General features: G+C 39.9%; 1 protein-coding gene across 2 annotated transcripts; it reads left to right on the forward strand.

The window, feature by feature from the left end:
• The first annotated feature begins 1,505 nt into the window (after window positions 1–1,505).
• LOC106933543 (cytoplasmic polyadenylation element-binding protein 1) lies at window positions 1,506–14,005 on the forward strand. 2 transcript variants are annotated; one of them, XM_015012834.2, is made up of 12 exons: window positions 1,506–1,633; window positions 1,867–2,038; window positions 4,140–4,361; window positions 5,613–5,842; window positions 6,899–7,154; window positions 7,233–7,346; window positions 8,256–8,345; window positions 9,259–9,395; window positions 10,839–11,037; window positions 11,114–11,208; window positions 11,312–11,392; window positions 12,551–14,005. In XM_015012834.2, the coding sequence occupies exons 1-12, from the start codon at window positions 1,619–1,621 to the stop codon at window positions 12,659–12,661; spliced, it is 1,722 nt and encodes a 573-aa protein (XP_014868320.2). In that variant the 5' UTR covers window positions 1,506–1,618; the 3' UTR covers window positions 12,662–14,005. The 2 variants fall into 2 exon arrangements, with proteins under 2 accessions (XP_014868320.2, XP_014868319.2); XM_015012833.2 differs by having other exon boundaries at window positions 1,508–1,633; window positions 8,256–8,360.
• The last annotated feature ends 423 nt before the right edge of the window (window positions 14,006–14,428 follow it).

Below are 14,428 nucleotides of genomic sequence, written 5' to 3' on the forward strand. Positions count from 1 at the left end.
TGTCAGTTCTCAATAATAAAGGACTAAAGGAGGAAATGAAACAATGACATATCAAATTAGCCAATTTTCAGTATATTAGTGCTTGACAACATGAACTAAGAGGTTAGTAGGCTATAAGAAAGATCAGCAGATCAGATTTTTTTCTCATATTCACAAAATGCATCAAAGCTTGAACATTCTTTGGTCTACGAGTGAACTAACTAATCGTCAGCATATTCTTTACAGCACATTGGTGAGAACCAGATGAACGTCATGAACAAATGACTGAAAATTACATTTAAATAATTGATGCTTGTTTACAGTTAGGTGTAGACTTAAAACTTTTACTTTTAATGAGGATTATAGCCAGCATCTTAAATTACTTGAGCTTCTTCTATAGTCACGCTGCCATAGGCTGAGGCTGCTGAACGACATACTGAACACTCGTCCTCACTTTTTTCTCCTACTACTCTCCAGTTCTCCATTATTTACCGTTATTTCATCTTTTAACTTTCTGCTCTCTTTTTGTTTTTTCCCTATAGGCACTACATCTGGCCAGGCTTTCTGCTGTTACCGTCCTGGAGGGACATCAGCTGAGTCAGTGCTGTTAATAACTGTTCTCTTCCTATAAATAATACACTTGTACACTTTATAAATAAGCTGAATTAAATCCTGTTATTTACTCTTCTTTTGGATTCATAACTACAACTGCTGTCAGTGGACCAGCTGCACAGGTTTTTTTTCGTCATGGTCTTTCTGAATATGTTAAAGTCATGATTCAGATTTTGAAAAAAAAAAAATAAAATAACTAGAAATCTGTAAGAAAAGCCTGATTCTTGTATCTCTTGTTTGGATGTAAAGTATGGACAAAAAGTGACATTTACAACTTTTTGCACTGTGCTGGATTCTATTTGACTACATTTTGAATATTATTAAGCACTTTGATACTTAGATTATATATTTCTTTGTACAGAGGCTTCAGAAACACAACAGCCACAATCCATGTCTCGTGAACTCTTGAATTATTACATTTCTTTAATAATAATAAAAAAATCTTTATTGGTATTGTGCAATAATCGAATTTTGTGAAACAGAATTGAAAATCTTGAACTCTAACCAATTAAATTAACAAAGATGAAAAGATAGATAGATAGATAGATAGATAGATAGATAGATAGATAGATAGATAGATAGATAGATAGATAGATAGATAGATAGATAGATAGATAGATAGATAGATAGATAGATAGATAGATAGATAGATAGATAGATAGATAGATAGATAGATAGATAGATAGATAGATAGATGTGATTCTGATTCTGGAGTTAGTTAGGGAAATTGACTAATTAAATAATGTTTTTATAAGTTTAATGTCAAATGAAAATAAAATAGACTATTTTGTCTTCGCTCCCATGTCATCATATTCTATGTGACCGCGTGCTATGTTGTTGTATTTCGCGGGGAGCTCTTTGATGTTGAGCACGTGAACAGACGGAGGCCCTCGAGGCCCACTCATTCGTCCTGCACACGTTCAGCAGATTAAGACTAATTAGCTGCTAGCATACTTCATAAAAATGACCTTTTGCTGCAGGCCGGGGTCGTTATTGTGACATTTCTTTTAGGCTGTCTGTCCACATCATGGCGTTTTCCCTGGTGAGTCAAAAAACGAAACTGAAGCGGCTTCAAACGGAGGCCACGTTGAAGTTAATAAATTTGACTTTTTGTGCGCCATGTCAACCTGTGGCGGGTCTTCTAATGGAACCAAGCACAACTTCTGAATAGAAACTTTAAGTTTTTTCAAACTGAAACACAAATATAGCACTTGGTGCAGATTCGGGGCTAATTTCCCCCATATTCCTCCTTCTTTTTGCTGCTTCTTCACACAGAGAAACGATTCCCGTAGGCCTGAGAGCCCGGACACCGACTCCCCAGCTCTGTCCACCTGCAGCAACGCAGACATCTTCCGCAGGATGAACACCATGCTGGGCAACGCTCTGGACTTCACCGGCGTGTGCACCACACCCAACAGCACCAAGCACAAACCAGATCTGCTCTGTGGTAAAGACACGCTTCACTCAAAAAGTGTTTTTGTGTGTTTGGCTTTTTACGTTTTTGTCCAAAAACAACCCGGAAATGAAGCATTGCACTCGAGTAGAAATGGCAATCGACTAGAGCTTGGAGTTCACCGATTTTCTGTTGACAGACTTTTATTGGTGATTAGCAAACAAAACAATTCTCCCCTATTCAATACGAGTCCAGACTAAAACCCTCCTCCTCCATTTTGCTTTATAAATGATAAATTAGGATGCCACAAATGGTTTTTCAGGTCTTAATATCAAATAGTGCATTTTTTTAATGTGCAATGTTTAAATGGCATTTAAAACACTTTAGTTGTATTAAGTTCCAGCTCATGCAATTTGATATTAATAATGACGGACTTCTGCAACTAACTTCAAGTTAAGCAAGCTGCTGTACATACAGGAAGTCAAGCAAATGCTAATTGCTTTTAAGTTTATGTTGAATAAAATTGTAAATTTTTGTGGTTTCACACCATGAAAAATCTACTAAACGAAGTTTGAGTGTCTCAACTCAAACATATCAATATTTCTTAATTTCCCAATCTGTCATTTGTGCCATTCTTTTGCATAACTCTAAAATCACTAGAAAGACAGCATAGCTTTTGTAACGTTTTTAAAATGTGACTTTTCTGAAGGCTCTCAAATATGAAATTCTACTTTATTTCATAGTGGGTTCATTTCATCCACAGTTTAACCTGATATAGAGGCAAAATAAAATGTATATCTATATGCCGTAAAGCTGAGTTCATTGTATTTACACATAACATTTTAAAGCGTAAAGGGGAATAATGCAATCCAACAAAATGCATGAGTTTTAGAAACAAAACAGATTTAGGAAGCCTAGATTGGTATTGATCTTTTTTGTAGATTTAAAGAAAAAAGAAGAAACTATGAAACTTGGTGTAAATTGCTAAATTGAAGTATTTAAATTTCAGGTTCAGCGAGTGCTGATGGAGTTTCACTTGGACATTTAAGCATAGAAACTTGTTCACCTCATCATTCAGTTGCCAAGAGCTGATTCATGCTGAATCACTGATCTGCAGCAATGCAGCAGTCTTAGCCCTGGGAGTAATATTTTTGCCAAGCAATAAGCTCACTGTAGCATCCATCTGAAATTAAGTTGCTAATTTTGCATCTGCACTCAGTGCATTGTTACTCCCTTTTTTTTATGATGCTCAAAAGGTCAAATGTTGTAACTTTCAGGGTTTTTTTTTTTTTTTTAAAGTAAATTTGATCCTGGTGCAAAACGGAGAGCACAACTCGTGCCTTTGGCTCAGGGCCCGAGCCTCGGAGAGCTCGGCGTTGCTGAATCAGGGGGAGTAAATGGGTAGCTGGAAGCCTTCCGTGAGAGGAGAGGGAGGGAAGGGGTGGGAGTTCGCAGCGCATGTCTGCACAGACCTCATCTGATCAGTCAGCTGCTTCTGATGCAACAAGCCTTTTGCAAATGTGCTTCTGTTTAATTTTTTTTAATGGAAAAGTCACAAAATGCAGATTGTTTGTTTAATAACATCCCTGTGCATCTCAGAATGCGAGGTACTTTTGAGCTAAAAGTTTGCTGAGTCATTCCCTTCCTCCCTCCCTCCCCTTCTGCCTCTCTCAGGAAATCAGACTAGACCAAGTAAGCAGCGGCAGGAACGGTGGCAGCTGTCGCCCTCCTCACTCTGAAGCGGGGGGCGGAAAGGGTGGGGGAGGACTTCCATCTACAAACGATAGCTTCGACTGGAATTTTGTCATTACACGGTTAAAGCAGGGGTGGCGGAGGAGGGTGAAGCTGATGTCATTAGAAGGGGTGTGCGAGTGCATCAGCAGCCATGTCACATGCTGCTAGGTGGGTCAGTGATGCGGACAGAGATGCATGGCAGTCGCACCAGGCACAGAGGCAGCAGGTTAGCTCCGCCGTCAGCCAGGGTAGGGGGAGACGTGACGACGATGATGATGAGGGAAGTTTTATTTTCTCACTTTCTCTTCACAGGGGAAAAGGACGGACCTCGCTCTGTCATCTGCTGTTTTTATTTTTATTTCTTTGCTAATGCTTCTCTCTCTGTCTGTCTCTTCTCTGGTTTTGCTAACCGGCTGTAAAGAATCGGAGCTGGCTGCTGTGGGCGGCAGGAGGATGCTTTTCCCCAACTGCGGCAGCATACCCAACTCCCAGGACATCCCTTTATCCCGGGGCCCGTCGGATGTCACGGACCTGGGCCTCGGGCTCCAGTCGCTCCGTCTGTCCGGCTGGGACAGACCCTGGAGCAGTCAGGAGGCCGACTTGCATTCTCCCTCTTCCCAGGTTCAGAGCAGCTCTTCCTCCAGTAAGTGGCAAAGTGGAGTGCATCTAGGATTCACAGCCAGAGTCTCCAGAGTTGACTCTCTCTCTCGTTTTCATTTTTCAACATTCAGGTTGTTTTCTGTACATTTAATACTTGTGATAGATCTGTGTGGGAGCAAGCTGTGGCATTGCTAAGGATGATGTGGCAGTTTTGCTTTGGTGCGTCTGTAGCAAGCAAATAGGCTACAAAAACGCGCTTTCGTTTTGATAACCTCACTAATGTTGCTACAGTCGGCTGTTAAATGTTGGCCAAGTTTAAAATGTAGTTTTTGGCTTTGATTAGAAGAAACTGTATTGGACCTGCACAATGCTGGGGAGAATAGCTACTGATTATCCATAATTTGTTGCGACATCTTTTTTTTCCCCCTCCATAACCTTATTATTGACCATGCCCAATCAAACCCACTTGACCCCGTTTATAGGTGCCTAATCAGGGCCTGCAGCAGTGATTGAAACTCAGTCACTATTACAGCAAACCTTGTTACAGGAAGGAAGTCAGCAAACTGGTTTGGAAGAGGTGGCTGAACCGGCCTGCTGCTGCTGGGAGGGGAAAAAAGTTTAGCATTTTTCGCTTCTGGATTTCAGATCTCAAAATATTTGGAGATGCGTCATCCTGCTTTGAGTAAGACTGGGAATATGGCTTTAAAATAAAAACTTTAATTTTGTCAAAATTTCTTCTTGCACCAAATTTGATTTTCCTCACTTTTTCTCCTTAAACTACAAATGACTGACTTTTATTCCAATAATTCCTCCTGTGAATTGACTTGAATTCAAAGTGGAAATAAATAGGAACTTTAAAACTTGTCAAACAAGATGGTAGTTGAGTGGGTTAATATCACTCTGGAATACCAAGCAGTAAATGGGTGAAAAAAGCTTTTAATTTTTATTTTTTCCTCTAAAACAGAGAATTTGATTGTTAAAAATCAGCTTGCTGCCCAGCTGTAGGTAGGAGCCAGCTGGCTTATCTGATACTTTGTAGGCACATTGGTGCTGCCTCTGTTTCACTGCAGGCTTTCTGTTCTTCTAAATCAACATTGAACTGTGAATTCAGCACATCTGCCTTTCTTTTCTTTATTCGGTTGCAAAATGCAGGGAAGAAAGATGCATCTTTTAGAAACTTTATGCAGCCCGCTTGCTGACGAATCAATACAGCTCTGTAGAGTCAGCACGCTTGTCCCGTTTTCTTCAGCTTGTTCTGCTTTGTTGGTAACACCCCGAATGTCTCATCCACCAGTGCTGGGCATGCTGAACAACCCTTTCAGTAGCATCCTGGGGAAGCCACCGGGCTATCTGCCCCATGAGTCCATGAACGTGACCGCTGACTTCCTGGAGAAGTTCCCTGGCATGGCGCGGATGGCAAACCGGCTGGACTCCAGCTCCTTCCTGGACTCCCGCTCCAGCAGCCCTGAAGACTCCGAGACCAGTGGGTTCAGCTCTGGATCAGATCACCTCTGTGACATGCTGGTAAGGCACATTGTTTCTCTTTACTCAAACTATTGTTTCCATTTTAAATTGTTTCATTTTCCACCCTAGAATGGAGCTGGGTTTTCCTGAAATGCATGTTCATGAAGGATTTGGCTTAACAAATGACATTAGCTGATGCTGATGAGCAGATTTGTCTCAATGTTGCTGGCAAATCGTTCTCTGTTGCTTCATTTTTAAAAAGAACTCATCCTCCAGCTTAGACCTAATTTTACTTGGTTTTTGTCAGAGTACATTAGTATTTTCTTCCACTTTGTGCTCAGCAGAGCGGTTGTCCTTCCTCATTGAAGAGCAGAGGTTTGACTTCAGTCTTTGACATATTGGCAGACGAAGCACAGGAACAATTGCTCTGATTGCACACAGGGGACCTCTTCATTGGAGCTTCTTAAAAAAAAACACTTGGCAGCATTTTGACTTTTGCAGAGTAATCAAAGCCACTACAAATGATTTTTTTTTTCTTAAAATTGCCACATCTATTGGCTTAATGAGATTTTATTTACCTGAACAATTTACTTGTTGGACTCTAGAGATTTTTTGTTAATCTGTGGATCAGTAAAGTTAATGCAATACTTCACCTCACAGCTTTCAGGCTTAAACTGTCCAATACTTGAGGATATTTATTTATTTTTTGCTTTGGTAACAGGATAAAACTTGAAATATAATTAAGTGCATAATTGAAAAGTTCTTAAAATGTTCCCGAAGCCTCCACGTTCAGGCTTTTATAGGCCAAGGGTCATTGATCAAAGAGTTTGATTATTTTTCTTTTGTTTCAGGCTTTAATCAGGGTGACTGTACAAGTGAGGGGGTGCACAATTTAACACCCTTGACTTAAAATGGACATCTGTATTTTTTTCACAGCATGTTTTGCTTTTGCGTTTTAACAATGATTCACATTTTGCACATTTACAGCCTGATTTAAACACCTGAGATGGTTTTGTTTAACCAGAGCCTTCCAGATGGAGTCATAGAAAAAATAATCTAGACTGATACTCCGCTCCATCTCTACCGGAAATAATCTGGCCACGTCTTCCTCTTCAGTCTAATTTGCGGATCTCCCCTCCACTGCCTTACGTGACGTCCAACATGCAGAAGGACCTGCTGCGGCTGGGCTCGCGCCTGGACCCCCAGGACACAAGCTCCCCTTTGACCCCTCCGCCCAGCGCCAGCCCCGCCTCCTCCTCCATCTCCCGCCGCTGGCGCTCCGGCTCCCCGTGGCCCGGCTCGGACATGCTCGACCAATCGGACGATGCGTTCAGCATCGAGAGGGAAGCCCGTCTGCACAGGCAGGCTGCAGGTACGCTGCTCGTTTGTCTCAAAGCTCTTTTAAAGATCGGACAAGACTGTGTTTAACTTTCTTTTTTGCATGCATTAGCTGTGAATGAGGCCACATTCACTTGGAGCGGTCAGCTGCCTCCCAGAAACAACAAGGATCCCATTTACTCCTGCAAGGTCTTTCTTGGTGGCGTGCCCTGGGACATCACCGAAGGTTCGTCTCAACATGAACTAGTAACATTTTGTATTTGCAAAATGGAACATTTCTGTTCAACTCCTTCAGTGGGATAGAACTCGGAGGAAATACTTGGACCAGCTTGACAGAAATGTAGATTAAATAAAATGTAATGTGAAATGTTAGAAATTCAGCCACTTTAATTTTTCTTCATACATGTTTCTATATGGAGATTAAACCTGAAGTAATTAAATATTTTATGGTTCTTATGGGAGCTTGGAGTCACTGAAAAATGCTTAGGTGTTTTCAGTGTTTAGAAATTGTTTTTCTTTAGGTCCTTGAAAATGATTTAAACTGCACAGTTTTGTAATGAAGTTCAATTTAATGTTTGAATTATTTACAGTTGCAACCAGATATTTTCACACACCTACAAAACAAATCTGTGCTCTTGGCAAGAGAACGCATTTTAGGAAATGGAAATAATTTTGATGTTTCTAACTGATGTAAAACGAGATAAATTTGCCCCAAGTTCAGACGGTGAGGTAAAACATCTAGTTTCAACTGTGAATTGTGTTTAAGCATTTAGTTTGAGCAGGAAGGTAATTTATCTTAACGATGCATTTACATTGTTTTAGTGTAGTGAATATTTAACTCAGAGTCAATAGTGTAATTAAAATAGAGGTTCTTGTATTTTAAAACGATGTTATTGAAATTGGGGGATTTGGTTAAATTAGTGTTTTGTTCCAGTCAGACATTACCATGTCCCTCCAGTAAGGGCAATAGAAAACATTTAATAGTAAACTGAAACAGTCTTTCTTGGGTAATATGTATTTTTATTTCCAAAGTGAGAAAACTTTAAAGACCTGCCTTTACGATACTTGAAAAGCATTCGAACCTTGATATTCAACCAGATTAAAACATGGCTTCTCTGTTGCTGCTTGTGTCCAGCTGGCCTGATCAACACCTTCAGTGGGTATGGCCCTCTGACTGTGGAGTGGCCAGGTAAGGATGGAAAGCATCCCCGCTGCCCTCCTAAAGGTAATGTGGCTAAAGGTAACCGCGAGCTGGTAGGCTAATTTCCATATTCCCTCCTGGTTTTAGGGTGGACACGTGTGGGGAGCACACTGCATGCTGGGAATGTATCTGGTTACGGCACTCCTACATGGTGACTCTAGGCATAGAGATGGGCAGAATGTGGGGATAAGCGGGGAGCTAATTGGTATCTAAAACTGTATATCGAAATGGAAAAGCAGATGCTTTTTAGCCGGTATAGTGGTAAAGATGGTGGAAATTATTTCAATTGTCTTTGTTTAATTTTGAACATATTGCAGTTTTATTTTCTGTTACCTTTTCTTTCTGAGTTAAAGATTGGTATGTGATTCAAAGGTCTGGTTGGAGTGGAAACGACAATGTAGTAAGAATTAATAAATGTAGAGAATATTAACAAAATACAACTTAATACATGGCTGTGTTATGATATGACTATTGTGTAAATAGTCATAACTTTCTCGTATTTCATCTATATTCTTGCACAACTTCTCGTGACTTTAATTTTCTTAAAGTGACCCTAATATTCTGATGTAAGAAATTGTTTTCAGGGTTTTAATCAGAATTTTTTTGAAAAATTTGAGATTTGCATGAACTCCAGATTTTAGACATGCTTCAGGGTTTAGATAAAATAATGCTAAATCGCGTTAATGTATTTTGCTCTGATATTGATGGGAGTCAAAGCAAAGAACATGTTTTGCTTTTATAAAAGAATGTCAGAAATGTAGCTTCAAGTCAGAGCTTCAGGCCAAAACTACAACTCCTGTCAAAACGTGCAGGGTCACTTTAAACTGAGCAAATTTTGAAGTTTTGTAAAATGGGAAAAGTAGTCCTGTGGTTGAATTTCACCAAAGATGCTAGCCAATGTTGGCCATTATTTATTTATTCTTTTTAATGCCGTCAGGCTACGTTTACCTGGTGTTTGAAAACGAGAAGTCGGTGAGGGCGCTGCTCCAGGCGTGCTCCCAGGATCCCTTCCACCCAGAGGACAGTCGGGAGTATTACTTCAAGATGTCCAGCCGCAGAATGCGATGCAAAGATGTGAGTAGGAGCTGGCATTGTCACAAATCTGGACTGTAACGGGTTTACATCTTACAAACCTGTGGAATCTGCTCCAGCATCAAACATTGGCTTTGTAATGTTCTGATTTCACATCGCTGTCTAGTAAAACTGTAAACAACCAGCATTAACTACACCGAAACAAACTGGCATCAAGAGTTCCTCTGAAGAAAACCTCCATCTTTGTGCCACTTCAAACTGCATTCATGTTTTAGCTTTTCAAGCAAGGCCATGTCGATTTTTTTATTTTATTTTTTTCCTTCCTCTGACAGGAAACTGGAACTGTTACCAAAACTTCTCAATGCCTTTTTCTTTGGCTCGAAGCTGCTTGTTTTGAAAGTACTCCAGTGATTTGGTTGGTTTTCTGAGCCACTGTGAAGATATGAACTGTTGAGAATAAGAAATCAGGAAAATGGATTTATTGCAGCAGTAACGCGCGTCAACATTATGATGCTCCCTAAACTTCCAACGCTAGTACAATCAGATGTTGTGTTCAAGAATCTATTGCTGTAAGGCTGAATATATCCTGGTGTGAACATTTGAAATGTGTCCAAAAAAGTATAAACATTACAAAATACACAATTTACAATAGCTAAATAAAAACTCAAAGGCTTATTTAAAATCAGCAATGCTTGGCCTATGTAGTTGAACTGTGAAAAGTATCATTGAGTGTCTGCTCTGTAACAAAAGCTGTGAGTTTCTAATTAGTGTTGTGCAGCAGTTCCCCTCAGGAAAGCTTGGAGGAGTGAGTTAGTCTTTACTTCTGAGCACAACTTCAAAATAATCAATGCTGTTTTTAAATGACCCAAAGTCTTATTTAGAAACTGAAAGTGTTCAGCAAGGTGAGAACAGCTGGCTTCCTGCAGTTTCCACACAGATTCTACTGTTCAATGAAATTTCAATTGGTAAACGGATTCCTCATCAATTTGCAGCAGATGATGTAACATTGTTACTGATGATTAACCCACATTTTCCTCACTCTTGGGGATTTACATGGCAAATGTTTTATAAAGTACTAGCACCATAGGCAAATCGACTTCTTCTTTTTTTTTTTTAACTTAGTTTGTCCAAGTGACAATGTGCCACTGGAACTATGACTTTTCATCAATTAAGACATTGGACTTAAAATAATCTCTTGCTGAAAGGTTACTTATAATTTAGTTGTCTTATTTCAGGTATCCAAAGATATTTGCACTAGAAATTAAACCAAAAATACTTAAGTTTTGTTTTCACAGTGAAAACTCGCTGCATTATTTTAAAATGGGTTGTAATAAACATTGCAATTAAAGATACAACCCTACTGTTGAATCAACAAAGAAGTTGTTTCTACCAAGCTACTTAAATTTTTTTTTCTCATTTTTCACTGGAATGTTTTTATCCCAACTCTCAGTAACTTGACCCCTGACCTGTCCTTTGCTGCTCCAGGTGCAGGTGATCCCCTGGGTGATCTCTGACAGCAACTACGTGCGCTGTCCCGCCCAGCGCCTGGACCCCAGTAAGACGGTGTTTGTCGGCGCTCTGCACGGCATGCTTAACGCCGAGGCGCTGGCCAGCATCATGAACGACCTGTTCGGAGGCGTCATGTATGCCGGCATCGACACGGACAAGCACAAGTATCCCATAGGTAACAGCAGCTGCCATCTAGAATAGTTGCTCTGAAAGGGTTTCTTGAGGATTCATGTCCAGGCCGGTGTGTGCAGGCTCTGGACGTGTCACCTTCAACAACCAGCGCAGCTATCTGAAAGCCGTGTGCGCAGCTTTTGTGGAGATTAAAACACCAAAGTTTACAAAAAAGGTAAGAGTGTCTGTTTAAAAGAATTAAATTCCTCATTAAAATACAAACTTTTGCAGTTTGGTTAATACAGTTTTAGGGTTTTAAGTTGTGAATCTTCCTTCAGGTTCAGATCGACCCCTACCTGGAAGACTCCATGTGTCAAGTTTGCCTTCGTCAACCTGGGCCTTTCTTCTGCAGAGACCAGGTCAGTGGAAAATACCCAGCACAACTTTCTTCATGCATCTCTAATAATGGTTTGAAGAACATGTCAAACTCGAGGCTCGTGGGCCAAATCCAGCCCATCGTAACTGTTTTTGTGGCTCACTAAATAAATGGTCGTTCCCTTAAATATTTTTATAAATCAAATCAAAATGGTATTGATGTGAAAAGATAATCAATACTTGGCTTCAAGAAGTTCTTGTTTTAACGACTTAATACCACAACCGGCCCTTTAAACCACAGATGTCAAACTCCTTTTCATTTTGGGCCACATCAATATTATCTTCAAAGGGATGGTTCAAGATTTTTGATCTCAGGTTTTAGTAATCCAAACCTTTGTAGGGGTGAAGAGAACGTTTTGGTCCAACAAGTTTCCTGTTGCTTAATGGCTTTTGCGCCAGTGAAACCAATGAAAGAAATGCAGCCATAGATCTATGGCCACATTAAAGTAGAACAAACATGATCAGATTGTTCTGAGACAGAAAAGTCCTTTATAAAGTGACTTCTGGTTACAGAATCATACCAGGGTGCTTTTGCACAATAAGCTTTACCTGTTCTCATTATGGCTGTGATGTTGATCATAATGAGTCAATTATTGAAATGATTGTCAACTAATTTGGTAATTGCTTTACTGGTGCATGTAGACTAAAAAAAAATTCTGAAAGTGCTCCCAAATACAAAATGTAAGAATTGTTTTGCCTTAATTGTTGCTCTAAAATGAAAAAAAAACCCAACTTTGCCTGTGAAGATGTTCTACCCAAAACTAAACGGGCAGTTTTGGCTTCACCTGGTTCAAATTATTTTAAAAAATTCATTAAGCACCTTTTTCTGTCCAATTATTCAGTTAATCAAAAAATAATAATGATTGATCTTACAATGTTAGTCAGGCCTGAGCTTCTTGCATATTTTTTTAAGCTGCAGATGCATCTCTGCTATAAAACTAAAGGAATGCTGTTGCATTTTAGAACATAAAATGTTAAAGTATTAGAAATGCATTAAAAGATGCAAATAAACAATTAAGATGGTATTTAAAAAAAGGCATAAATGGAAAAACGTTGCTTTTATAGTCTTTGGTTATTTGATCAATAACTAAAACGTTAGTTTCAGCCGCAGTTCTCATTTCCTGTCGGCCGTCTCTCCCCAGGCCTGCTTCAAGTACTACTGCCGCTCCTGCTGGCACTGGCAGCATTCCATGGACATCTTGAGTAACCACCGGCCCCTCATGCGCAACCAGAAGAACCGAGATTCCAGCTAAACCCAGAGTCCCGACACTGAGGAAGTCTGAGGAAAAGCACCCCCTCGGCGGGGTGAAAGCCGCCCGCCGAGGAGAGCACGTGTGCCGGACGTCCCTCGGTCAGAGGGCACCAAGGCATTCCACCAGGCACTGGGGATATCACTGTAGGAAATGTTCACTTTTGCACTTGCTCCATTTTTGCTGTTCACAGTGGCACTATGCACAGTGACCTTGTTGGGAGTAGACAAGGGGCCCGTCACGCTTTCAAGCATTTTCTCCGATGGGTGGCCACAGAAGTTAGTCAGCCTAAGGTTAAGAACTGGATGAAAATGGCAATTTTTTTTTCTTTTCTTTTTTTTTCCCATTTTTTGTTTTCATGTATTGCATAGTGAAGAGCAATCACGCAAGTCTCATTGCCATTCATTGGCAAATGCCATACAGTGCCTTTAAATTTTTATTTTCCTCCCCTCTTCCCTCCCCTTGGCCCGGTTGGCGTCTGTTTTCCTGTGCAAGCCAGCTGGTGTTTCTTACTTTTTGGGAGTTGAATGTTGGGCTTCATTTAACCAGTCGCATTTCAAGACATTTTTACGCAGTTTTTTACTAATTTGTACACAAACGGTTTTAAGTCATGACATGAAAATTTTTGAACAATTCTACCAGGTGGCTGTTTAAGGGAAAACCCTCCCCTTTTATTTTTTTTCCACATACAGTTTCAATTTTTTTCCTTTTTTTTTTAATTTGCCCTCCCAAATTTCAGCTGAATGGGCACAAAACGTTGGATGTACTACTTTAACTTGCTTTGTTGATCCAGTTATTAAATGTGAATCAGTACTACTGGATATGTCTCAACTTGTGAGCCATCACTTTTAGACCACTTGATGGATCCAGTTGAACTGGAGTGAATAATTTGATTTGTATAAAGTTTTTTTCTTTCCTTTTGCACTTTTTAATTTACACGTGTGGAGAGGTGGCAGTGGTTTTTAATCACTTTTGTACATCAGTGGGGGACATGCTTTATGTTCAAACAGCTGCTTGTTTCCTGTTGAATGTAAGAACTTCCACTAAGCTGATAAACTATCTATTCAGAGCTTGAGTAGACCCCCCCCCTCCCCTGATAAATGATCCCTAGCTTTCTTATTCCATTTTGCCTTCCTGTTCCAGTTGGACAAAAATGCATAAGCCGTGTGCCAAAGACGATGCGTCTTTCCTTTATCCATTAGGTTTGTCATGCTGAGCTTGTTGTCCTTTAGCCCAGCTGCTTTTTAGAGTTTTGAAAGTCTACCTCATTGTGGTCTGCCAAGTTTGCTGCTACTTAACAGTTGTGGAGTATGTTCAGATTGGGCACAATAAAGGTGTTTAAGCATTGCTGATTTGTCTGGGGTTTTAATACTTGCAGTTTTTCTTGATTTTATAAAATTGTCAGCAAATGTTTTTTTGTTTTGTTTCAGGCAGTTATAATTATCTAAAAACTAGAGCATATCTTCTAAGACTAACTTTACTCCATCTGACTTTGAATGGCTTTACACAAATTCTAAAATGTCATATTCCATTTGAGCCTGCCTCAAATGGAATATGACACTAACTCTGTAGTTAGTGTTTTTTCAGATTTTGACCCGTTTTCAAATGAATTCAATGTTTTGCCATTAGCTGTAGGTGCATGTGAAAGACTTTTGTTTATGCATTTCAACTTTGACTTGAAATATTTCTAAATTCTAGAAATTGGAATGTTAAGTTAATTCAGAATTGAAATTGCCTCCTACAACTACTGATTCAGTCTAAAGCAGTTTC

Source organism: Poecilia mexicana, unplaced genomic scaffold (assembly GCF_051168715.1).
Source record: "Poecilia mexicana isolate PSO_F unplaced genomic scaffold, ASM5116871v1 scaffold_3, whole genome shotgun sequence".
Taxonomy (NCBI): domain Eukaryota; kingdom Metazoa; phylum Chordata; class Actinopteri; order Cyprinodontiformes; family Poeciliidae; genus Poecilia; species Poecilia mexicana.

What these genes read in the sequence shown, in the direction of transcription:
- LOC106933543 (XM_015012833.2), top strand. An exon ending in TCTGCACAGGCAGGCTGCAG is followed by an intron (nt 7,155 to 7,232) that starts GTACGCTGCTCG and finishes TGCATGCATTAG; the next exon opens with CTGTGAATGAGGCCACATTC. An exon ending in CTTTCTTCTGCAGAGACCAG is followed by an intron (nt 11,393 to 12,550) that starts GTCAGTGGAAAA and finishes GTCTCTCCCCAG; the next exon opens with GCCTGCTTCAAGTACTACTG.